The sequence below is a fragment of the Cheilinus undulatus genome, linkage group 17, assembly GCF_018320785.1.
Source record: "Cheilinus undulatus linkage group 17, ASM1832078v1, whole genome shotgun sequence".
Lineage (NCBI taxonomy): Eukaryota > Metazoa > Chordata > Actinopteri > Labriformes > Labridae > Cheilinus > Cheilinus undulatus.
In genome coordinates this window covers 34,689,503-34,716,621 of record NC_054881.1, presented here as the reverse complement: position 1 = coordinate 34,716,621, position 27,119 = coordinate 34,689,503, and the positions used below count along the sequence as shown (strand labels likewise).

General features: G+C 40.5%; 1 protein-coding gene across 3 annotated transcripts in view; it reads right to left on the bottom strand.

The window, feature by feature from the left end:
* unc5c (unc-5 netrin receptor C) overlaps positions 1–27,119 on the bottom strand; it is a 212,734-nt gene that overhangs the window by 26,776 nt on the left and 158,839 nt on the right. Inside the window, exons 6-9 of one of the 3 annotated variants that reach the window (XM_041811639.1) lie at positions 16,939–17,119; positions 11,363–11,530; positions 10,988–11,152; positions 1,011–1,067 (exon numbers count right to left, since the gene is read on the bottom strand). In XM_041811639.1, coding sequence (XP_041667573.1) covers positions 1,011–1,067; positions 10,988–11,152; positions 11,363–11,530; positions 16,939–17,119 — 571 coding nt within the window. The remainder of the gene's footprint in view (positions 1–1,010; positions 1,068–10,987; positions 11,153–11,362; positions 11,531–16,938; positions 17,120–27,119) is intronic. The other 2 variants (XM_041811640.1, XM_041811641.1) reach the window with 2 other exon arrangements.

The window sequence follows — 27,119 nt, the reverse complement described above, 5'->3', positions numbered from 1 at the left end:
AGATTTACAGAGGCAGAGAGAGAGGAAATATACACAGAGTCAAAGACAGACACTTAGATTTTGTAGGCGAGATGATGAAGAGGCAAAGTGTCAGGCTGGAGTTCAAGAGGAGCTAAAGGATAAAGGGCAGTGTCAGCTTGGAGTTAGAGGGGAGTAACATGACTGGAAAGAGGCAGCTGGCTGGAAAAAGAGGCCTTATGGGTAAGGACAGGGCGGGAGTCAAAAAGGAAAAGCCCTGAGGTGGGTAGCAGTTATGAAACAAAGACAGAGATGAAAACAATGACGATCATGGTCTTATTTATGATTTTAGTTAAATCAAAGTGATTAAAGGGACATTTCAGTATTTTTTAGTTGGGCCACATGAGGTGCATAGCAGTGGTAGTGGCATTAGCATACAGTGATTTTAGTGAGCATTGCTCCTTTAAGAGGGACTCTACTGGCCAGGAAGCCAGGCTGTAACAGATGGGTACAGTTTGGAATTTAGCGAGTTTTTAGTGAAAATGGACCCCAAAACAATGTTCGCTCAAACATTTGCACTATTGCAAACTTTAGAAGAATTCTATTTTTTTTTTACCCAGAAAGCCTCTGTGTTTTTGTCATGATTTTGCAATGCAGGCTTTAGCTACGAGTTGCGTGCGCTTACATTGCAAAAGAGACAAAAACACAGAAGCCTTCTGGGTATAAAATAAAACGCATTAAAATTTTTTCAATTGTGCATACATTTGAGCCAACTTTATTTTATGGCCAATTTTTTTATACCAAAAACTTGCTAAATTCCACAGAGAAGCTGTACCCATCTGTTACAGCCTAGCTTCCTGGCCGGTACAACCAGCAGGTCCTTCTTAAAGGAGCAGTGCTCACTGAAATCACTGAAGACTAACGCCACTTCTACTGCTACGTACCTCATACGGCCATCTTCAAAAATACTGAAATATCCCTTTAATCAAAGACAGACATGAGAATAAATGCAGAATAAAGCAAAATAAAAGATAAAGAAAACAATAACTCACATGAATTCCCCAAATCATTCTTGTCTCTAGCCTCAGAAGACTTCTGATATAAGGAACCTTGAAGAAAGCAAGGGATTGTGGGTGGGAGAGAGAGGGGAAATGATGGGAGAGGTATGATGAAAATCAAATTTGAGCCAACAGAAAAACAAACTCAACAAATGAGACAGCAACAAACTCATGAGTAGGAGTGATGACACAGGGAGCCGATCGTTCTTGATTTGGACCCCCCCCCCCCCCCTGCAGATCTGTGTACGGAGTATAGAGATGGATGAGAGGAGTTTGGGTGGGGTAGAGGGAAGGGCTGGGGGAGTGGCGTTATCCATCAACTTGGCTTAGTGCCTTGGCAGCAGGAGCGGGAGCAATGCTGGCAGGTGAGGGAGTTGGAGGGGCTGATAAAGCGAAGGGCTCCAGCAGAGTCAATAGAAGCTGCAGCCTTGCATCTGTCACGGCAGGGTGGATGGAGAGCGTGGTGTGAGGGATAAAAGGGGACGATTATGACAGGAAAGCAGGATACAAAGGCAGGTTGAAGGACAGAGATTTGGAGGAAAAAGTCTTCAAGATAGATTTTTTTTTTTTCTCTGTGTCCAGAGTGTGCTGTAGGATGGCTTTGTTAAGGCCAAGTTGTACGCAGAGGTACAGAGGCCAAGAAAACGAAAAGGTTTCCATTAGAACACACGAGCTGAAATTTCAAAATGACAGTTTGACAACAAAAAAAGCAAGAACAAGATGCATAAAGTGAAACTATAATGTAAGACCTGTAAACGAGAAGACATTAAATCGAAACAGAAGTGCTCCAGGCCATATGGGGGCGCTGCTCAGAAAGACTTCATTATCAGGAGAGAGAAACGTGCCATTGACTGTCTCCTGACAGCTGTCAGGATAAAAGCCTTGAACATATGGACAGTTTGATGCACAGTGTCTGTAAAAAGTATTCACCCTCTTAGGTGTTTTACCCCTTTATTGATTTTTATAAATCAGTCTTTTTTGCCTTTTTCTCTTTTAGAAAAAAAAAACCCATATTTAATGTCAACAAAGGTCCAGCCAACTGGTGCTAGCAGTCTCACAATTAGTGAAATGGGGATCACCTGAGTGCTGTGAACATGTCACAAGTGATTGTAGTGTAAAGACACCTGTGTGTGGAAGGTCCAGTCACTAGTTAATCAGTATTCATTGCTACCATTACACCATGAAGACAAAAGAACAAGACAAGCAATTTAGAGAAAAGGTTATTGAAAAGTATGAGTAAGGAAAATTGATGTGAAAAATTCCAATGCCCTTAACATCCCCTGGAGTTCAGTTAAATCCATCATCAAGAAATGAAAGGAATATGATCAGGCTGTCCTCACAAACTGAGTGACCATGCAAGGAGGAGACTAGTGAGAGAGGTCACCAAGACACCTATGACTACTCTGAAGGAGTTACAATCTTCAGCAGCCGAGATGGGAGAGACTCTGTACACAACAACTGTTGCCCGGGTTCTTCACCAGTCAAAGCTTTATGGGAGAGTGGCAAAGAGAAAGTTACTGTTGACAAAAAGTCATATAAAGTATAGACTAGAATTCACCAAAAAACATATGGGAGACTCCAAGTGGAAGAAAGTTATTTGGTCTCATGAGACCAAAATGGTGCTTTTTGGCCATCAGACAAGATGCCAAACACCGCACATCCCCACAAACACACCGTCCCCACTGTGAAGCATGGTAGGGGCAGCATCATGGTAGGGGCAGCATCATGCTGTGGGGATGCTTCTCGGCATCTGGCTCTGGAGAGCTTGTAAAGGTAGTGGGCAAAATCAATGCAGCAAAATATAGACAAATCCTGGGGTACAATGTTATTCAGTCTTCAAGGAAACCATGAATTGGGAGAAGATATTTTTATTTACAGTAAAAACTTCAAAGACATAGTTTAAAGACAACAAGATGAATGTTCTGGAGAGGCCAAATCAGAGAATTTGTGGCTAAACTTGTTATGCAATCACTTATTTTCCATTGCATACTTTTATTTTCACTTTGACATGAAAGAGGTTTCTGTGCTTTTTTTTTGTCAAAAAGCCAAATTATATTCACCATAATGCTGCCATTTGGGAAATGATGGGCACTATTTTCTGCATACGTGATTGTGAACCAGGTAACATTAGCTAGTTCATATTTTAAACAATAGTATCATGATCACTGTCAGCTGTTTGTCAGTGTTCTGCCACAGTCATGTTAGTTAAAAGGCATCTATATTTTGATGAAGTTAACATGATATTTTCCATTTAGATCTGGAAAAGTTCATTTGGTTCTACTGTCTATTGTAACCTATTAATTGGCTATTAGCTGTGTTTTCTTTCTCACATGAGGTTCTATATAAGTCTAACCTGGGCTTGTCTCCTCAGTGGTTAGCGCTTTCTGTTAAACTAAAACTCTCTCTTATTGTCTCTATAGTGTAGAGTAAGGAAGGTGCTCTTGTCTGACAGGGGGGCGGTTCCATAAGTGTGTGATGTCAATTGAAATCAATGAAATGGGGGGTGGAGTCTGCTGATTGTTTTAATTGGTTTTCTGTCTATTTAAAGCACTTTGTGTAACATTTTCATCATATGAGTGCTACACAGCCAGTCTGTCTGATTATGTTTGTTTTTTAGTGCTTCTTTTTTGATTTTCTTTTTAATAAATGAATGAATAAACAAATCCTCTCACTCAAAAAGACCATACCATCCATGCTTACTTAAGCCACAGATGCCTTCCACATTTGGTTGGTGTCATTCTGGATATTATTTATTCTGGTAATTTTGTTTTAATGCAGTTCAAGTTCAAATGAACTTTTTCCATATGCAGGATATCCTTGGTTGTACTTGGTTTTGGATTATTCTGAGTGTTTCTGAGTGGGCAGGCGGTTTCTCGTAATGAAAACCTTTTAGGCTAATGCAGACTGTTTGCCCTCGTCAGCCACCGTATTAAAGCAGCGCAGAATGGCAGCACACAAGTCCACATAATATTCAGTCCTTGAGGGACATCCATAAACAACTATACAAACAATGAAGTCCTTATTGGCGAGGGGGAGAGCCACAGGCAGACAAGTGGAGCGACAGGAAAATCAATGGCTTGATAGATGGGGCTGGTGTGTACATGTAATCAGGCAGCAGGAGGAGCAGGCCCGAGCAGGGGGAGGTGAGTGTCAGGGTCAGTCTAACTGATGGCCCATTTGAACCCATCCTATAGAGTTTCTATTCAACTCAGCGTCTATGGCAAAGCCAGAGTAAACGCACGCTTCACTGGGTGGGCTGGGAACGAAAGCTCTGCGCTCCAGACGGACAAAGATTATTCTTTCTTGACAACACAAAGCCGGGGAGGAAGACGGACTCCTAGTTCAGGAAATCCACGTCTATATTTGATTAATGACTTATTTCAATAAGACAGATTTCCAGCTTCAACTGTCCTCAAGCTACACTGATGTCATCATTAGACAAAACTCATGGCTTATTTTGGCTCCTTTAATGTAGTAGGATTTAAATTATTTGCAGGACAATTCCAGGTGGTGTTTTTTAGGCCCTTACACATCCTCAGCATGGCCTTATAGAAGTTTTAGAGAAATATAAAAGAGTATAAAATAAATAAACAACTCTGGTGGGATTTCTCAATTATGAGATGTTTAGGCAAAAAAGGCCTTGCACGGAGGGTGAACCATCATAGAAAAAATGATGAAAGCAATTTTGTGTTCATTAAATGCCAACCTACATCTCCTCTGTATGGAAGCCCAAAAAAGACATGCATATGTACACTTCATTTTAACATGTTTCCTCTCATAATGAGTCAGGTGTTTTCTCATGATGTTGACTAATCTTGAACATAAAGCTGGGTATATGGGACATCTACTGACCCACAAAAGGTGAAATAAGCCAACACAAGCCAATGATACTGGTGCAACTTTCTGAAAACATCATATTAAGTTGTCCTCCATATCTCTACACACAGCCCAAGAAGAACACTAAAAGAAACACACAACTAAACAAATGGTTGTGAGAATGGCTGTTACAGTACTCTGGTTCTGACCAAAACAAATCACAGGGGACTGGATAAAAACCTAGACAAAGTCCCCTTTAGTTATTAGGCTTAGATAATGACACACCCAAGTCCATATCTCCATATCATGAAAACGGAATCACTTAAATATACAAGTTTATTGTCAAGCGCTGACATTTCTTTGAGATCAGCTGATGCCCTCCTCAGCTGGCAGCCAGCTGATTCACACTGACCCCAACTGCAACATTGCAGCTCATTGTTAAAACCTGGATTTTGAGTGTCGGGAAGGACAATTGGTCTTGTATTAAGTCACGTATCCAAGATGCCCCACGACTCAACGAGACTAATGTGTCAGAAATGTTCTTACATAGACGTCTAGTTTGACACCCTGACCTGACGACAACAACGTGAATCCTGACGCCTACCAACAGGAAATCTGCTCCTTATCTTCGCATCATCATTTACAAGATTCCCTACTTTTTATCCCTCCGAGGAACTAATGTGTACATTTCATTTTCTTCACCTTATCACATGCATACCTTAAGTTCTATCTAAAGGAGAGCCAGTCCATATTGTCTGCCTCTTGATAAATCCATATTTGTTATCCATAATCTATAATTGTTTGTTGTTTTCTGCTTTCAGGAACAAAAGACCCCTACAATCACATAGAACACTTCTGTTGTAGAGTGTTTGACACCCATTGACCCACCTCATGTGTGTGGCCAAGTGTGTCAGCCAAGACAGGACAAGGTTTTTGTTGCTAGTATGACATGGTGCCATTGTGAACGATCAAACAAAAATCAAGTAGTCTGGGCCGGCCTTTTAGCCAAATACACTCATGCCACTATATTCAAGCTGCTCTGGCTGTCTGTTATTTGCTACTCCCTCTGCAGGCTGCTTTTGCAATCCTCCTCCACCCCAGCTCCTCCATTATGCGACATCTGACTTCATCAATGTCATTTTGTTGTCAATGATGCCTGCTCTGCTCTCCGGTTTTTCTGCTTCTCTGCCTCAGGCTTCCTTGCACAAGAACAGGAACGTGTGCTGTTCCTGCTTGATGCTTTCCATGAAGGCTCGTGGGGGGCAGGGAAATCCCAGAACAGCCACACTGAATAACAGCAATATATGCATAAAATAGCTGCTGATAAAATTAAATTCTAACTGCAAATGCTGTGTGTTCCTTGACTAAGTGTTCTCGGCCTAACTGAGGATAATGTGACATGTATTTAAGAGGCTATTTTGAGATTTTTGGCTTGACCTTAAGTGTGCCTTGGGCAAGAAAAGGTTGAAAACCACAGTTCATGGATAGCTTGTGGCTTCCTGCATGTCATTGCTCTCTCCCTCCATGTTTTCCAATGGTATCTGTTGTCCTGTCCACTCCAAAATAAAGGCAAAAGACCAATAAATAAATAAATAAATAAAAAATACATACATGCACACGAGAAGATGTTTCTGCTGAGGGGTGCTGCAAGGTAAAAGTGCATGCATTACTGTTTATGTTCAGGTGCTTATACACCTTCATTCATTTAAGGTGACAACTTCAGATACTGCCAAAAAAAAAAAGGAATCGTTAACCACTTTAATATCTTTGAAATGCCGTTTACATTGCGATACCAGAAATGTTCTTAACTTTACAAACATGAATCAAACGAAATCATTATTCCTCAATTTTTCTGCAAAGGCACAAATACTGTGCAGCAAAAGTCTACACAAAACAAAAGCTCAGTTCCCTGACATTTTCCATAAACACTGCATACACACCAGACACATTGTTCAAGTCCATGTAAGTTGCTCACAGACAACTCATACCATAAAACATATTTGTAACAAGTAAAACCACCAAAGACACCAACCAACAGTGCATCTGTTACTGTGCACTTATTCTGTGTTTTAAGAAAGCCACTAAATATAAACTTCACATGCATGTTTGAATTATATGTATATCTACAGCAAAATATAACTGTGAGATAACTTAATTTAAATGATGACCCATAGGTGGCTGTGCGCTCTGCTGTGCACTGCACAAAGATTTGCGTCAAAGGCACATTGTCCAACTCATTCAAAACATCCTGATGGACGTGCTGCAGAACCATGTGTGTCGATTTTTTTTGAGTCACGGTGCTCCTTAACCATGTTTTCAACCACCTAAGTGTGAAGAATGACTTCTCAGAAGAGGCCACAGACATGTACGTGCAGGCAGAGGCACAGTTCTACTAACTTTTCCACCTCTCTCAGCAGCTCCTTAGTTTGTGGATGCAGGCCACCCAGTAAATCTGCAACACCAGTGGCTGTTTTTAATCCCTTTTCTTTCGTAAGATCCTGCAGAAGAGTGAGTTGCATGCAGGCGAGACTTGTCGATGCACTTTGACCTGACGTGATGACGACTGTAGTCAGGTCTGACAGGAAATGTATGACATGTTATTGTAAAAAAGAGGCTAAATATTTTTAAGTTGTGATTGTTTACACATTGTCTGTGCACTCATACTGCCTGCCAACAGGGGATACTGCAGCACCCTCAGCACCCACCTTCTCGTGCGTATGCATACATATCTAATTAACAAAATCCTCCATGTACAGGTCTGACGTATTAAATCAAATCAAATCATAGAACCCCTTAGAGCTTCCTTTGTTTAAAGAAACATGAGTGAAAGAGAAGGAGAAATGGAACAGGATGGTTATATTTTTAATTCTGTGGTAATATACAAGCAGCCGATTATAAATGAACAGCAGTGTTCATTCTTCTAATACTGAAATGAGCCTCAGAGTCAGGTTTCTCTGGTCTGTGATAGCAATAAAGGATTTGCCCTTGCAGGAGAGTGCGCTCCCCTTTCTCTAAATCAATATGTCAAGAAAATGTCATGTCTGAGAGCGGGGTTACCAAAGGCCTGGAAAACAACATCAGAATCAAGGAGGACGGACCACAGAGGGAGCTCAGGAAAAAAAAGACCGAGATTCAGACAGGTCATCCTCGGTGAAGTGTGAAAACTATACTCTTGTGTTAGTTGGGAAGTTCTCTCTGAACAGGCAGAGTGCAACCTCTCTAGATCAATCTGCAGACATTTAACTTTGTTACATCCAACCTCCCCAAACTCCCCGACAGTGGAAATGTGATAAACAAGCTGTAAAGTAAATTATAACACAACTCTCTCCTTTTTGACTCGGGTCAGTCATGTTTTTACAGAGGCAGAGTTTCTCTGAGTTCTATTTCCATCCTCGCTCCGATCAAATTCCTTTGCCAAACTCCAGTGATGGACTGCGATTGAAATTATTTAAATAAATTCAAACAACAGAAAATAAGATAAAGCTGCAACGGAATCCACAGACACGTGTTTGCCAGGATCCTCGCCCTGCACTAGAGGGAGCAGATCAGCAGTCCAAGGTGAGTTCGGATTGCACACAACTTCCATTCCAATCATATTTGCCATAATGTGAGCTTTTAGATAATGGGCCGTTCTCTCTAAATGCTGGTGGAAATGGTCATTAGCATTGACATAAGTGGCTTCACCCCTCTTAGCTTCCAAAAAAATCAATCCCTGGAACAAGTCTAAATCTATATCATTATGGCTTTATATTCTCTGCAAACTAGACATCAATCTGCAGTGAACTAATGCTTCTGAGATCGGCTGAGTCGCAGAGAGGGTGGGAGTGGGTGCCGGGTGGATGTATGTTGTGCTGCAGAGGGGAATAAAATAAGACAAGTAAGAGTAGTTCTTAATGTAGATTGCTTCCTGATGTTTCTATACAGCACAGACATATGACCTTGGCTATGAGATCAGTTAATGCATTTATCTGATGCTGAATGAAATCATTGAACACTGAAGTCATTGTTTCTGTCAGTCCTTGCTGCACATCTTTATTTTTTGGCTGGATCCAGCTGTTTTAAAGATGCACATTCAGCACCAGTGTGATAACACTGAACAAGGATGCCCAATTTTTTTTTTTTCTACTGAGGGCCACATGCAGAAAATTACAAGAATGGCTGTGCTTCTTTTATAAACCTCACTTTTAGAGTATTAAAGTTAGGAAAACCAACCCAGTGTGCACTAAGATAAGCTTAGTAATTTAATATACCTAAAGAAAAACAGTCTACATTACAGCTTGATGGCTGACAAGGCAAACAACCAATCAATGTAAAGGGATATTCCAGGATCTTTGAAGTTGGCTCATATGAGGTACTTAGTTATAGTAGTGGCATTAGCCTCCAGTGATTTTTGTGAACGTTGCTCCTGTGGCTATTACGAGCTCAGAGAGATCCTGCGCATAGTGGCTGTAGATGGGAATGTTTTATCCTCGTAGTTTAACAAGTTTTACATAAAAATAGTTCAAGAAAGTACGTTGGCTCGCCTGTATACTGTGTCGAAAACATACCAAGTGATTCTTCTCTCCCAAAAAATACCCTCTGTGTCAGGCACTAGTTTATGATGCAGCTTTTGCCATTTTGTCATAATATATCCCCTTTATAATCTCATCAGTACAGATTCAGGTCAAGTCAGGTATAGGGTCATATACTCTACAGTTTGCACCCGCCCCATTATCCAGGTACAGAAGAGTGTAGGTGCACCCCTGCCCCACTCAAGAATCAAAAGGGAAGAAGTCAGAGCTGGAACCACCAAAGTCCACAGCCCTCTGTGTACCAGAATACAGGGCAGACATCAGCTGGATGAACAAATGTAAAATCGCAGTTTGAGTCAGATTTAAATCAGTCTCCGGCTTGTGCATAGGTAGGGTCACCTGGAATTTTCAGGCCTGAGCTAAGCTTCAACTAGTGTCTAAACTACTTGGTACTAGCCAAGCATAAGCTTTATGTTCTATGACATATGTTATTGTAATTTTAGAATTTGCTGCAGGCTGATTAAAAATGGACCTTAAGTTGGGCAGTGGGCTGTAGTATGTTTTGCATCGCCTGCAAATAGTGATAGCCACATCACATCTATCATCAAATATCAAATTTAACACACATAGCAGCTGAGCGTTGATTACATTATTAGTGTGACAAACACCATCTGCTGTAGGTTATACAAACAATAGAAGCATGTGTGGCTGCGCGTGGGTCTAACACCTTCAAACATGTTCACTGGAGAAGATTTTTTTATCAAACAAGCCACAGAAGTTCACTCAGCTATGGTGCAGCCATTCCAGCTCTCTCCTCCTTATTCTGCTTGTTGTTGGTGGATGAAGTTAAAGGTGATGAAAACTTTACCCCGTAGCTTCTTCACGTTGGCGCATGAAAGCAACTGCAACAAGATTCAAATCTGTGAATGTATTATAAGGCTGAGGGAGCAGGCTTTTTTGGCTGAACTTAAGCACAAGGCTGTTTTTAACTCCCTGGAAGAAAAGAGGTGCAGAAAACATTTCATCGCCTGCGGATAAATATCTGGCTGTACCACAACAGATTTTTTTTTTAAATGCAAAAAACAAAACAGTAAAAGCAAAAGAAGAATTTATGAGGAAGAAATGTTAGTGCACTTTGAAATCATTTCATCATGCTTGCTTTCTAACTCATGTAATTGGCAGCACTTTGTGGTGTTTCCTCCAAGGTGGTAATCAAAGAGGTTATGACTCCCTTTGTGTAATTACAATATAATCACTTGGTATTATTTTAAATATAACTCAAAATTCTAGGCCTGTTACAAGGATAATTGCTCACACTACTTCCCCATGTGGCTACGACTTCTTTTTTAGCACATGCTTATATTTGCTGCAGAAGATGTGCAAGACTTTCTACTTTTCTGTCACTTTTATCCGACAGCTTTTTGTGTATTATGCATGTGCAAATGAAGAGAGAAAAGCACTTCAGCTTGTCTTATTGTTTATGTATGACTGAAGTGGAACAGAGTGGGAACGACAGGGTGAGAGTGTTATGTAAGGACGTGAAACACAGCGCAGTGATGAAAGAGCAGAGTGGTCAAAGGGTGAGGAGATTTGCTTTTGGTGGGCAGGTCAGAGAGAGTAGCAGAGGATTAGTCGGATACTCACTCTGCATGCACAGCCCATCGGTGCAGTTCTTGGACTGGAGCACCGTGCCCTCACAGTCTTTCCCCCCGTTTTTGGGTGCCGGAGCGCTGCATTCCCGCCTCCTCCAGTGGGTGCACTCTGTCCCACAGGTGGACCACTTACTCCACTCTGTCCACAGGCCATCCACTACCACACAACAAACAGGACAGAGCAGGGTAGAGTGAATGAGATGGAGAGTGAAAAATGGGGACAAATGAGCGTGTGGGTGGAGGGACACACGTAAGGGTGGAGGCACAAACAAGAGTGAAAAATGCAAACACAGCCTTGAATCATATTTGTGATCCTGCAACCTCTCCACCCACGGCTGAGCGGGTGTTTGGTTAGCATGAGCCGTACCTGGGCAAAGAGGATTGCACGCCAGCTTCTGGATGCCCTGGCCTTCGCAGATGGAGCCGCCGTTAAGCGGGGCCGGGTTGGTGCAGCTGCGTGTCCGTTTCTGGTAACCTCGGCCACAGCGGCTGTTGCACACCGACCACTCTGTCCATGTGGACCAGCCACCGTTCACTGAAATACAAAGTGATAAAACAGGTGAGAATGTCTCAATTTTTTCTAGCTTGGTGCCCCTGCTTGTCCTTTTGTACAAAGCAAACTTTAGAAGCTGCAACTAACTCCCCTTGTAAATGATTTACTAATGCGGAGACATTTATAAAACATTAAGACAACATTTGGGTGTCTGTGAAAAAAAGGCCTGCAGGTGGGGATTTCATTTTCCAGTGTACTATCGTATTTCCCTTTAAAGCAGCTGAATGCCTCTGGAAGAGCCCACCTTGTTGAAAATATTTATGTACAATGTCTACTGTTTTTAGCACTTGAATGAACAAAGACGGCTTTGTGTAATGAAAATGTTAATGCTTTCTAAAAAAAGAAATGAGAAGGTGCTTTACTTTGTAAGCTCTATGCTATAAAACCGACTTTCTTTAAAAAACTGGCCATAGAAATTGCTGGTTCCTAAAAAAACAGTAAGTGAGCCCTCTCCAGTTGTGATTTAGAGATTTTTAGAGATATCAATGCATGTATGCTGGACCAGTAGCACTGGAGCTAACATCCTGGCTAACATTTACCTCATTTTGGAGCTGAAAACTGCGTTAAGCTTTTATTAGGTTCTGAAAGTCAAATACGTAATTTGTGCTACTTTTTAACCACTTTTCATCACTGGTTCAGTCCAATTTTTTTCTCTAGTTTTTTTTCCAGATTTTACCAATTTTTGATGACTTCAAACAAATTCTGCCACTTGTTGCCCATCACTGCCACTTTTAACCTTTTTTGCAGTTTTTTTTTAACACCTTTCACTACTTTAGCCACCCATTTTTGCTACTTTTACCTACTTTGGCCACTTTTTAACCGCTTTTCACCATTTTTCCCCCATTCTTGACCCTTTGCCACCTTAGACCCATTTTTTTCCTGCCAATTTTCAAAAATTTTGCCTCTTTTCACAACTAATTAACTATTTTTTCCCTTAAAGTTATTTCAGTTGCTTCTACTTTATTCACTGGAATCCTGAATTTTGTGCACATCGTGGCTTAAAAAAAACAAAAACAAGTACTTCTGTTTAAAGAAAAAGAGTTTTTACATTTTGAAGAAGGCCATATTGTACTACGGCATGAATAAGAAAACATTTTTGTTGCTTTGATATAACTGGTTATAATTCAGGTTGAAAGAATAATAAGACATGGTTTCACAGATTAACTTTGCAATGTTCCATGATTTTGCTGGCCTCCGTGGGCCCCCTCTTTTGACCAGGCCCGAGAAAGTTCTCCCCTTTGTCCCCCCCTTAAAAACTCCCTTGCACTGAAATCAGGAAGTGCTTTTTTCTTCAAAGAGTTTTAAAGTATAGGAAAGTCAAGCTAACCCAACATAAATGTATGAGCAATCAATACTGACAAAAATCTATTTCCACGACTTAAAAACTTTGACGCAATCAGTTCCAATGGAAATTTTGAGCAGTTTCAACTTGGTTGGTTGTTTGGGCCTTTTTTTTTAAACTCAGACAGTATTCATTCATAGTGCAAACATGTTTAATGCCCAAGGGCAGTCTGAGAAAACTTTGCAGATCAGGAGAACATTCTAAAAATCATTTAATAGGAATGCAAAAAATACTTAAAGTAATTGAAACAGGGCTGAATGTTTTTATAATCTCTCACTTGTAGCTCTTACTGTTTGTAATAATGGTTGAAAAGTGAACTCAGAATCAGGATGAGCTCTTCCATCATGCCTAGCAACCAACACATAACATTTAGAGATGGATTAAAGAGGCAGGGCACATCTAACTGAGTTAGTAACTTCACTCATGGTGCAAAGCGTGTCTGGAAAAAAATTTCGGATTAAGGGATGATTGTCAAATAATTTTGAGTAGAAAATGATAAAAAAAAAATACTTTGCTGGAGTACCTAGGCCTTACCTTACAACTTCAAAAATATAACTAGTGGCACAAAAGTTGAAATGACGGAAAAATTTGTGTTTTCTCACTTTTCTTTACAACATGATCAAATCTAGCTCAAGTACACACTCAGAAGGCTCAGACTGTCAAATTTCGCTTTCATTTTCTGCTTATTTGAGTGTTGCTTTAACCTAGTTACCGCCACCTACTGGACAGAGGTGAAAAATTGGAAGCCCAGCCCTGAGATATTACTTGTTGGCTTTACTTGAAATAACAGTAAAATGGTTTTCTTCAACCTGCAATCAAACATTACTTGATAAAACCTAGTACAAGGTACATATACTTGACTATCAAGTCAAGTTCATTTATGTGTGTCTGAATAGCTATCAGAGTTTACAGTGTAAACGTGGGTGCATCCTAACATTTAATCTGAATGTTTTTATCTGCTAACAAGTCAAGATCACCATAAAACCAGCACTCTAATCCCTCGACAAAAAATCTGGCACCTCAAGAAAATAACCAGATTGTACTCATTATATGTTGAATGGATGTTCAGAGCTTCCATATGTACAAGAAGGACAGTAAAGCAACAAAATCATTATGGTAATATGGATAAAAAACATTAGATAAAACATGATTTAACAGGAATTAAAGTGTGGAAAAAAACACAAAAGAGCAAGAATGACTTGATTATGAAGGTTTGTCTCCAGTGCGACCTGTCACTCCATCATTATCTGAAATCCTCTGAGCCTCAGACGTTTCTACACACTAATTTACCGATTCAAAAACACATACAGCTAGTTTTTGTTTTCTGACCCTGAAATCTCAGGGTCGTTTCTTCACCATGCAGACAGACAGTAAATTCTGCTGCATTTTCCACTCACTGATTCCTCCTAATGCCTCTCTTCCCACTCTCATCCATCTCTGTCAGTGACTAAATCCAGTGCAGAGTGACACCAGAGCTTGTGGCTGCGAACACGTCCGTGGCATTTGAGATGGTGGAACTCCGGGCCCCCTCGGAGCCTCCGACTTTCAAATGTGACATGCTTATGAGTGAAGCCCAAAACATTGGACTCTAGGGGTGGAGACTGCCAAAAAAAAAACACTTTTTTACTGGCTGGTTTCATCCCTCCATGGGTTATGGATCTATATTTTCTCTCCTTTTTCTCTCTGTCTCTCTCTTTTCATTTTTCTGGCTTTTTTTCCTTTTGCCACCATCTCACTCTCCTTTATCCAGTGTCCTTATAGCAAGTAAGAGAGTGTGGCGAACAATGCAAGGCTTGTCCTTCTTCTTTCTTCATCTCTAGTATCTGTCACAAGGCTCTCTTCTCCTTTGGGCCTCTCTTCATGCTTCATGTTCACTTTCATATACAAGAAGCTGTGCATAAATGTGCAGAATCCCATTTTGGGTAAGAAACAAGGGCAGCAGAAATAGATGCAGTGGCTTTTTGTGTTTTTTTCTCAAGGACGGGCTGGCATCAAAGCAGTTTTTCGACCCTTATATAGAATGTGTTATTGATAGAAAAGCCTTGTAGATACGGCAGAACTTCTGCATGAAATCTGCTCTGTTTGACTCAGATTTGGTGTTTCTGCATCACCCTTTAATTGATTGCCACTATTGCTCCATTGTTCTTGATCTTAACTTAACTACAAGTTAAGAACCTCAAATGATAAAATGATAAAAATGATGTGTAAGCCTCACTTTAACCATATCTTCTCTTTGGTTTTGTGTGTTTATCTATCCGCATACACGCAAAAACCTCTTCATCCAGTTTGCACCGCCTCCGGCAGGCGTTGAAGTTCGACTTTGCAGCCGTGCTGTGCAGTAACAGTCATGTTAGTGGATGTTAGAGAGAGACAGTGGGTGAGTCAGTGTGAAGCCACAGCGGGGGGCCTCTTTAAGTACGGATCAGCCACGTCAGCAACCTCGACTCACTGTTTGGAAAATCACAAATCTTCCATTCCTCGCACACCTTCCTTCCAGCAGAAACAAAATGAGCAAGTGTGACACGCTGCAGGAAAGAAAAGGGATTTACTTTATGCAGAGTGACTTTGAAAACTGTTTTGAGGGACTTCACAGTGGTTTCCCGACTTTTATGATCTCTTTTGTAGATACAGTGCCTAAAAAAAGTATTCACCCAAAATGTTTTACCCTTTAATTGATTTTATAAATCGATCATGGTAAATACAGTTTGGCCCTTCTGATAAAACAAAAAAACCTATTTAATGTCAAAGTCAATCAGATTTCTACAAAGTAATACCAATTAACTAAGAAGATGAAATGTAAAAAAGTGATTGCATAAATATTCACCCCCTTTAAAGTGACTGATCTAATTCAGTTCTGTCCAATTGGTGCTAGCAGTCTCACAGTTAGTGAAATGGGGATCACTTGAGTGCAGTGAATTTGTCTCAACTGACTGTAGAATAAGACATCTGTGTCTGGAATATCCAGCCACTGGTTAATTGGTATTATGGCAACCATTACACCATGAAGAAAAAAGAACATGTCAAGCAACTCAGGGAAAAGCTTATTGAAAAGTATGAGTCAGGGGATGGATACAAAAAATTCTAAGGCACTGAACATCCACCAGAGAAGTTAACTCCATCATCAGGAAATGGAAGGAATATAGCACATATGTAAATCTGCCTAGATCAGACCGTCCTCATAAACTGAGTGCAAGAAGGAGACTAGTGAAAGAGGCCACCAAGACACCTATGACTACTCTGAAGAAGCTACAAGCTTCAACAGCTGAGATGGGAGAGACTCTTCATACAACTGTTGGGTTCTTCACCAGTCAAAGCTTTATGGGACAGCGGCAAAGACAAAGCCACTGTTGATGAAAATGCATTAAATCTTAACTAGAGTTCACCAAAAGGGATGTGGGAGACTCTGTGGTTAAGTGGAAGAAAGTTTTTGGTCTAATGAGACCAAATGAGCAGACACCAAACACTGCACATCACCAAAAACACCCCATCCCCACTATAAAGCATGGTGGTGGCAGCATCATGCTGTGGGGATGCTTCTCAGCAGCTGGCCCTGGAAGGCTTGTATATGTAGAGGGTTAAATGAATGTGGCAAAATATAAGAAAATTCTGGAGGACAATCTTGTTTAGTCTGCAAGAGAATGACGGCTTGGGAGATCTATTTTCCGGAAAGACAATGACCTGAAGCACACAAAGAAAGCTACACAGAAATGGTTTGAAGACAACAAGGTGAATGTTCAAAGCCTAGACCTCAATCCAATAGACAATTTGTGGCTGGACTTCAAAAGAGGTGCTCATGCCGATTCCCATGCAACAAGAAGAATGGAGTAAAATTGCACTGTCCAGCTGTGCAAGCCTGATTGAGACCTATCCACACAGACTCAGTTTGGACTGCAGCCAAAACTGTATCTACTAAACACTGACGTGAAGGGGATGAATGTTTATGCACACACTGATTTTGCAAGACATATGAAAAAAAAAACAATAAAAGTGTAAACCATCAAAGGGGGTGAATATTTTTTATAAGCATGTCGCTGACTGTGTACTTTACCGTAGACGATGACTGTGGCGGTGGTGCTGCGTCTCTTTGCTACGATGTTCTTAGCCACACAGGTGTAGTTGGCCGTGTCAGAGAGGCGGGCCTGTTTGATGATCAGGTTGTGGTCGATGGTGATATAGAAGTTTCTGTCATCTGCAGGATCAATGACCTCCTCGTTCTTTAACCACTCCACCTAAGAGGAAGAGAACAGGAAGCTATTAGATGACAGAAAAGTATATTACGCAGAAGTTTGAGCTCATTAAATCGTAAAAAAGTCCCAGCAAAGTGTTTAAAGAGCTACAGTTTTCCTCGTCTCTACTGAGCCTTTCCAACAGCAGTGAGTACTAGGATTAGAGCGCAATTGTTTACGTCCCTGAGGTGCTGCTACAAAAAGTCAATATCTATCATGCTCTTTTTATTCTCCCCTTAGAACAAAGCTCTACAGTAACAGCTGCACTGTCAGACTTGAGAAAAGAAAACTCCCCTCTATTTCTGAAGCTGAGAGTCTCTCTGACCTTTCCTTATGAGTTTCATTTCTCTAAATGATGCTGATATCGAGCTCCTGGCACTCTCACAGAGCAGGGGACCATTTAGAGACGTTATTTGGCTGTAAATCACCCAGATACTTTTTCTCTTTCTTCAAGAGGTGGGAAAAAAAGAATAGCACGTGCCACCTCACACTCTGCAGCCACTTTGATTTCAAATATTTCCTGCTTGTCTGGGTTTCTTCAAAAGGAGGTGTCCAGCAGAGTGGAGGCTTGGCAAATAGCTAACTTCCTGTGTTTTGTTGATATCCCATGAGGAGCAGGGCCCGATAAGAGATAAGAGGCAAGAGGAGCAGTACAGGAAAGATAAGCGGGATGTTTATAAAGAGTCTTTCACACGAGAGATAAAGTATCTACAAAAGAAGTGGAGCAATAACCTGATATAAGGCCTGCCAAGACAAAACAGTGTGGGCTCACTTTTGTTGGTCGATTTCATAAGAAAACAGAAGGTAAAACACTGGCGATAGAAGTTTCTGCAAAGAGATGATGTGCTGATTGGGACACGCACCAGCAAGAGCGAGAGATGGCAGATATCAGAGAAACCATCAGCACCACACCTCACTAAGTCTCTCTTATCCAGTGGGAACACATAAGAGAGGCTGAGAAGAAAATGTTTTTTAATACCTCACTTCACAATTATTTCACACATAACCTCTTCCAACCTGAATTTGCACAAACTCCTAGCATAGCGTCAAACATCCTGAACAAACACTGGATTCAGACTTAATATCAGCAAAGTAAACCTTGTTAAATCTCATCTATATTTCCTCCTGATTCCATGCTTATGAATGTTTTCCTCCATAAAAATGTAATAGCTGAATCAATCTCATGGAGCCAGGGAGGATAGGATTCCCTCACAAGCTGTCTACCGGATGAAATTAAACCTCTTTCTGTCTTTTACACATGCACGAAGCAATACAGCACTGCATGACATTAATTATGACCTATAGGGGAAGCAATTCATCTGTCGATCACTCAAGGACTATTTTTAGAGTTCATCTTTACTCCTACTCATGATGATACACGCCACAAGAACAGGATGTTTCTATATGAGCTGTTAGGATTTAGTTAATTTCTCTTAAATGTATATTTCATAATGCATCTTTATGATTGCACAAGAACTACATTTGGAAGAACAACAAGATCAACACCTCTTAGTGCAATAAAGGTTCATTGATGATATCAGTGCATGTGTATTTTATCAGTAGCATTGGTTCTATCAGCCTTAATAAGAGTTCCCTCATTTTGGAGCTGAAAAGTGTGTGAAACTGTTTTTGGGTTTTTATGTCAAGATATTTATTTGTGCCACTTTAAAACCACTTTTTCCTAAGTTTAGTTGTTTTCAAGATGACTAAAACTAGACTAAAATGTAATGTAGTTTTTGTCTGACATTCAAAATCTGTGATATTTCTCCATTGTGGGTAAATCCGACAAAAAACAATGCAGCTGTATCTATTCTGCCTCTCAGCTGTAGAAAGCAGGGATTCCAAGTTTGGCAGAGTGCACAGAACACACTACCATGATTCGGTACCAGATTTAGGCAAAAAAAATAAATGCTTGGACTAAAATGTTTTGAGCTTTCGTTGACTAAAACTAAAAAGGATAGAAAAAACTAAAATGTGACTAAAACTAAAATGCATTTCTTTTAAAGACCAAAACTAAGACTAATATTAAATATAGCTGCCAAAATTAACACTGCTTTAAGCCCATTTTTGTCTATTTTAAACCCTTTTGACCTCTTTTTTTCTGCCTGTTTTGACACTTCTAAACCCTTTCTTGCCTCTGTTGACCCATTTGACCCATTGGGGCTTGAGCCAATCCTAGCCATCATTGGGCAAGAGACACCCTGGACTGGTCGCCAGTCAATCACAGGGCTCACATATAGAGACAGACAACCGGGCACACTCACATTCACACCTACAGCCAATTTAGAGTCACCAATTAACCTGATGAGAATGTTTTTGGTGGTGGGAGGAAGCTGGAGTACCCAGGAACCTGCACATGCATGGGGAGGACATGCAAACTCCACACAGGAAGGCCCTGACCGGGAAGCAAACCAGAAACATTCTTGATGTGAGGCGACAGCACTAACCCCTGCGCCATCGTGCAACCCCTCCATTTGAACCACATTTCATTATTTCTTATGCTCACTTCAATACATTCCTGCCTATTGTTCTGCCTATTGTTCTGCCTCAGCAAACCAATTTTTTGCCAGTTTAAACCACTTTTAAACCAATTTTCACCTGACTGGGCAACAATCCTGTCCATGGGCTCTGCAGGCGGTTCCTTTGACCTCATGGCTTGGTTTTTGCTCTGATATGCATTTTCTGGGAGGCCATCTATACAGAGGTGTGTGCCTTTCCAAGTCATGTCCAATTAATTGAATTTACAACAGCTGGACTCAAGTTGTAGAAACACCTGGGAGTATTTCATGGGAGTATTTCATTTTTAATAAATTTGCAAAAAATTCTAAGAGTCTGTTTTCACTTTGTCATGTTGGGGCACTGAGCAAAGATTAATCAGAATAAAAATGTTTGTTTTTTTTTACTGTAGCATCAGGCTGAAAAATAACAAAATTTTAAGAAGTGAAGAGGGTCTGAATGCATTGTATTTTACAAAGTTTTTCAATGTCATTAAACACACAAGCAACTCATGTAAACTGCTCAACTTGAGTAAAAATGGTAATCAGTGTTATGGAAGTAATGATCAGTTATCATCACTTAATTATAGATCAGGAAGCAGCAGTGATTACAGTGAATGCATCTGTGTATTTTTCTGTTTTTATGTGCTGCAGCGTTATCATCCATTTTTAAACCAACTCCAAACAAAGATGTCAAACATGACCAAAAAGAAGTCCCTAAGAAGAGTTTTCTATGGCGATGCTGTTTTCTCAGAATGTAAAGTAAAGGGACCAAAGTGAACTAAAACATGTAAAGATGATGCAGCTCATAAATGAGTTGTTATTAGTGTTGATTCAGGACTTGAGGTCTATTCTTTAAACAGAGATTGACAGTAGATACAAAGAACTGGTTATCCATTTTGCACCAATCACACAGACAGCTCCTCTGGAACGTGCTGCATTCACATGTCAAGAGCACTTTTATATGAGAAGGTAATTAAAAATTGAACAAAAGAGCTTTTCAGCGCAGATGGAGCGGTGGGAGGGAGACGAGGTGACGAAGAATGAAAAGTGATGGAAACTCGATGTCAGAATTGGGAATGTACGTGTGTGAGAGAGGGAGCAAAAATGAGCAACAGTTCACTTATCATTTACTCCGTACGTGCTATAATTGGAACTCATTAATAAAACCAGAGATAAAAAAAGGTAGCTGATATTCCACCGTGCTCATGGGAAAGAAAATTAAAATGCTTAAGATTCAGCTGAAGACGAACTCTCTCACATGGCAGCAGACAAACACACATGCTCTCAGCTCGTTAGCATCTGACTGGCAGTGAAGCATCCGGAGAGGTAATTGGCACATTTCTTGTCATTAACGGAGGGAAATTGCCACATGTCAGGCGTCATAAAGAGAGGGAGTCTTCCTGTCTAGTCCAAGGCAGCAAAGTGACAAAGAGAGAGAGAGAGATGGAAACTTAAACCTGGAGATGAGGAGACAGACAGGGAGGTGTAAGACAGAGAATAGGAGGGGATAGATGAGTGAGAAGGAGCAGGTGCATGTGAAGGAGGAGAGTGTGTCGAAATATAAATGACACATCATCTCTGAGAGAGAGAAATCAAGAATGGAAGGAAGGAAAGGTCTGCCACTTTGTCTGGAGGTGCATACAGTAGGTAAAGGTAAACAGACTAGAAAGAGAGATTTGGCTTTTTCATGCCGTACTTTCTGGAAATCCACTGGAAGTGAAGGATGTGTAGGATGGTACGTAGCAAAAATAATAAAGACGGTTAGAAAAGTGAGCTGTCAAAGGAGGGGGTGAAGAACGTAGGAGCAGGAAATCAATGTTCACAGAGATGAATCAGTGACAAACTTGTGTAGTGTAAGAACACAGCACGTGCACAAACAGAGAAGAAATACAACTAAAGTGCAGAAATAAATAAAGTAGTAGATGAAAGTAGACAGAGGTGGTCCAAACTTACATCCTTACAATGAAACTAAGAACTGGTTCATTCATGGACTACTTAAATAGTGAATGTAGCCTTGTTTTTCAGAGTAAAACCAGCACTTTTTAAACTTCTGTTTTAAATGGGCTATACAAATTCAGTTATTATTATTAATATTATTATTAATATTATTATATATTTAAAATCAGCTGATCTCATACGGGCCCTCATCAGCTGATGGCAAGCTGACGGCTAATGGCACTCATGCTGCCATATGGCAATGCTTTGCTGCTACCTCTGCGAGCTGCTTTCTGCAAACCTCCTCCACCCCAGCTCCTCCATTATGCTACATCTGACTTCATTCTGTTGTCACTGATGCCTGCTCTGCTCTGGGGTTTTTGCTGCTTCTCTGCCTGCCTCAGACTTTCCTTGGATGCCAGAACAGCCACACCTTCAAATATGAATAAAAGCAATAAGAAAAAAAATTAATAACTGCTAATAAACAGAAAAAAATGTATAACCACAAATCATGTGTGTTTCCTGACAAAGTGGTCCTGAATGAAATTAGACAAATATAGTGGCTGAGTGTTTAATTTTTGTAGTCTGTAGTTGCTTTGGTGGATCAGTTTGCCTTTTACCTTTTTTATATTTCTTACAAATCTTTGTTTTTTGGGCATGACAAAAATACACTGAACTGACCTGTGTAATAGCATGTAGTTTTATACAAATCAAGGCAAGTAACTTGTGTTCAGCTTGCAGGGAAGTGGGATTAAGGCACCTGTTTAGCCTTGAGGTCTCCAGAGTGAGCCACCATGCTGGCCTACATCCTCCTAAATAAGCTCCAGTGTCTCCTACTGTCACTTCTTCCCCTGCTGCTGGCTGCAGACTTGCCTGCAGCAGTAATGTAGGAGTAACCACTGAGTGGGCTGTTTTCTGCGCTCTGCCAGGGTGTGCCAGCACAACACTAATTAGCCCAATATACAGAACACACTGTATACAATCCGCTCACTTGTTAGAAACCAGTGCGAGGCAAAACCATTCATTACTCATAGCTGTTGTGTCAGAAATAGAAGGTACAGCAGAGTGTGGGGGTGGAGAGGGGGGTGTGAAAGGGAGGAACGAGGAGGGAGAAAATGTTCCGAAGAAATGTGCGAGACTCCACAGAGAAGTCATTATAAGCTGCACTGTTTCTCCACGTGAAGTCTAACTATCTATCCAGTGTAATTTATTCATTTCCCCCTTTTTTCCACAGCATACATCCGCTCACTTGAATGACACACCTGGAGAATGAGCCGCAAAAGGTTACAAACTGATTATTCAATCATTCACAATGAGACAACAAGCCATATGCTCTGCATCTGCCTGCATGACAAGTATGGAAATGTGGGTTGTATAAATATTAACAAGCCAAAACTCACTAAGGTGTGATATCTTGAGATGGGAAAATGTTTGTTTGTGTTAGCTGGAGTGGGATAGAGGTGAGGTTAGGTAACAGAGGCGGAGTTGTTTGGGTGGATACCTCTGCGGGCTTCCTTTCGAAGACAGATCACTTAGACTGGAGCCAGGAGTAATGACCTCCTCCGGCTCAGTCCCCTCTAACGCTCTCCAAAGTCTTCTCAAGGAGCATGGCCGTTTCTGAAAGTAGCTCCAAAGGCAGACAGACACTCGAGTGCTGCAACAGAACTCTTGGTTTTCTCAGACATAAATCACGTCCCTCTTAAAATATGATTCCAAGAATCCACTCCAAAAAACTGACAGTCTAGTTTATTTTCCCCTTCTCATTTTACAAGGAAAACATTTTTCTTTAAATTTTATATACATAAATATCATCCCTGGTCCAAAAACATTGATTATTTTCCAATAGTGAGGGTGTGACTAAGGGAAACCTACCACTGGACTGTACATTTTGTTTTAAGCCACATACATTCACATGATGTGGTTGGACAAGCATGATAAAGCTGCAAAGAGGAAAAGACTATTTCATGAGAAATATCAATACCAAACAAATGTAAACTTTTAAAGGCTGAAGAAATGTATGAACAAACTGAGAATGCAGCTCTTGGTCTCCCATGGCCTTTTAGAAAAGCTTACGTGATAACTCCGCTGAGGGAGAGGTCTTTTGTGCACTGATAGAGGTCAGATCTCTGTCTGTATACACTACAACCTCCAGTAGAGAGGATAAAATTGCCAAAATAAGTTTGTAAGTTCATTGCACACAATTCAAAAGTAGTTTTAAAGTTAAAGGAAAAGTGAAATGAGAACTCTCTCTCACCCCCTGTAAAAATTTAAATACCAGCTGTCATCCGGCCTTTCTAATGAATCTAGGTTGCATGGAAGGATTTTTCATTTTATGGACTTTTCAGAGTAGTAAACAAAGAAAGTGAGCTGAAGAAGGATGTGATGACTAGTGAATCGACGGCTCAGAATATAACAAATGGCAGAGGTTTTGTATGGCATACAGAGGGACTTTTTGTATTGAGATTATCCTGCAGCACCGTAACAAAGCTCTGCCATCACTCTGTCCTTGTACTTATCCACTGAACAGCATAACCGTCATGTCTCATGTTGGATTTTACATTGTGTTACAGTGTTGCAGAAATTTGTGAGGCATGATGGAACCTTCCTTGGTGGATATGTTAAGGAATTTCTCTTTTGTTAGATTACTGAAGCATGTATTTCTATTGACTCTGGATTGAATGACATCCTTATCAATAGGAGGTGTATTCACCACAGGTGACCTGCAGAAGTATGTGCTGCACTAAAATAGTAAAGCATGGAACATTTTCTCAGTATATCGTACATTTAACATGCATTTGTGCATTAGCTTTGTTTTCTCTCAAAATAGCTTACAGATCCATTTTAGCTGATACCAATATTTAAATATGTTTTATTAAACTAAAAATTCAGCCCTTTGAAATTTGAGGATGAACAAAGAAACAAACTTTTTTTCATAAAACACACTTTAAAGTGTAAAGAATGAGGATCAATAAAGAAAAAGATCTCAACTTACTAGGTCTGTTGGTCCAGCCTTAAACTCTAGTAATTCATAAATACATACTGTCAAATTTTACAGTTGATATATACTGATTTCACAGCCAAAGTATCAGATTTAAATATCGTCATAAATGTTGATATTTGCCTTTTTTAGATAATATCTGTTGATACTGATATCAGGCCAATAATATCGTGCATCCCTACAAGATACAAATGCCAGGTTAGAAAACACCCTTTCATGAGAATCAGCACACCAACCAGTAGTTTTCAAACATTTTTTGCCCAAGGCACACCAAAGATCAAGCCAAAATTTCAAGGCACACCAAATTCATATTTGCTAAAATCACCTATAGAAAAGTATGTTTCAGTAAAATGACCATACAACGCTAGGTCAGGCAGGCAACACAGTCCAGCACTGCTGTGTTATTGAGATCAGCTGATCTTATGCAAGCCCTCATTAGCTGACAGCCAGCTGATTTGCTTTAAAGCTTGCTATTGGTGAATTGCTTTCATGCTGCCATATTTAAACTGCTCTAACCTGGCTATGCTTGGCTGCTCCCTCTGAAAGTCACTTTTTACAACCCTCCTCCACCCCAGCTACTCCTTCCTTGAACAGCCACATAAGAATAACAGCAATAAGGGTTTCCATCTGCTATTAAAGAAAAACTTTTTATCACTGCAAATCATGTATGTTTCTTGACAAAGTGGTCCTGATTGAGCACCAGTATGCCTTGCCATACCTTTAGAACCACTGCTGTAGGCCCTGGTCACAGGTGGCAAGTCAACTCAGTGGATAACTTCCCTCATGGTGCAGTGTTTTAAATAAAACAACAACAATCAATTGCAAAAAAATCCTTGCAGTGCTCACAGTATAACAGGCAACATATAAACACATTTAAAAACATCAAAAACACATTTAAACACTCTGCCCAAAGCCATGATGGAACACTCAAACCCCAGATTTAAAGTGGAATGGAGGTTCCTTTATTCGAATCCAAGTAGGACAGGGTCTTTTGTGTTTTCCAAGTGCATGCACTTCCTAAGAGGGTCCAAAGACAAGCTTGTTAGGCTGTTAGGTGACTCTGAATTGCACATGTAAGGTTTATTTGGTTGATGGCACGTCACTGGTTCAAATAAAAGCAAGTGTTAAAGAGGCTCAGCTAGCCTCTTAGCTCAGTACAAGAATCCTAGACTCTCGTCACCCTTCACCTGACTAGATGATGTCCGATGCTAGGTGATCTGCAGGACTAAGTAGTTGTGTTATTGATGACCTCCACGCCAGGTAAATTGATTTTAACTGTTAAAATCCCTTTTTTGTGAAGTGTAGGGATCAAATTCAATGTATGTAGAAATGGTCTCAAATTAAGGGCTGATCTCTAATTTTGTAGGGTAAAATCCATCTTAACACACCTCTCACTACGGGAAAATCTGGCAAGAAAACCTTTAGAGATGTCCGATAATTTGGCCTTTGTTGACCATGGTTGGAAAAAGTCAGGGGGAATCTTCTTTTTGAAATGTGGAAATGGAAACAAATTTAAATTGAGCAGATATTTTGTGTTAAAAATCTCACTTTTGTATGTTCTCTGATCCTGCAAATATGGAGTTCAAGTATTTGGCAGATCTTCCCATTCTTTGCTTATTTACTTTTCTTTCTATGTCCATACTTTTTTTGAATTTGAGGTTCTAGTACTAGTAGTTAATGTTTGTAATGTATGGGCTAAAAGTAAGAAAAGCATGCAAGAGATATTCTGAGTGAATGTAGTAGTCCCTTGGGTTTCCTTAGTGGTATCAGGTTAAACTGTGCATCCAAGCTGTGTTTTTGTCCCAGTCCTACAAAGAATAATATTTTCTCTGTTTCTCAAAGGTGGTCTGATGGAACATGTGCACAGAAACCCCCTCAGGTCTAACATTTTACATGTAAATGTTTGTAAGTCAGTGGCCCTTCTACTGTTACCTTCAGCGGGTCAGACCCTCACAGAGGACAGCAGACGTCAGCCCATTAGAGGAAACCACAGCCCTCACACAGGAAGAGGACAATGATTGACAGGTGAGTGCCTTTAGGGTAATCTCTGCTTTGGTTGCCACAGAGATTTGGCCCGGCCTCCTGACATTTTCTCTCCCATGGGTAACCTTAATGAAAATACACTTCCTGTTTCAGTGGGCAATGGAGTGTGGTTACTCCTAACACGACCTGGCCGTGCGCGTTGCTTTGCTTTATGCAGCGTTTTAACCGCGAGGAAGCACTCAGCTGTTTCTTGACAAGGTGACCTGTCGAGATGCTGTTTATGCTATGCCTTCACTTCGCCTATTAAGTGGAACTGGGCCTAAAATCAACAGTAATCACTGACACTTACATGGCTTGATAGGTTGGAAAAGTTGACGTAAGATCTCTGTAAAGTGCCACAACCTAGAAATTTAAGCTAGATTACATTTTAAGACACAACACTGAGTCATTTTCAGTAGCCAAAATAGAAACTGTCATAATTTGAGCTTAATAACATAATTTTCTTTCCCCATGGATTCACAAAGCTGCCTGTGAAACCCTTGAATTTGTCTCTGGCTGCTGTCCCAGCTGTCCAAACTCATCTAAATTA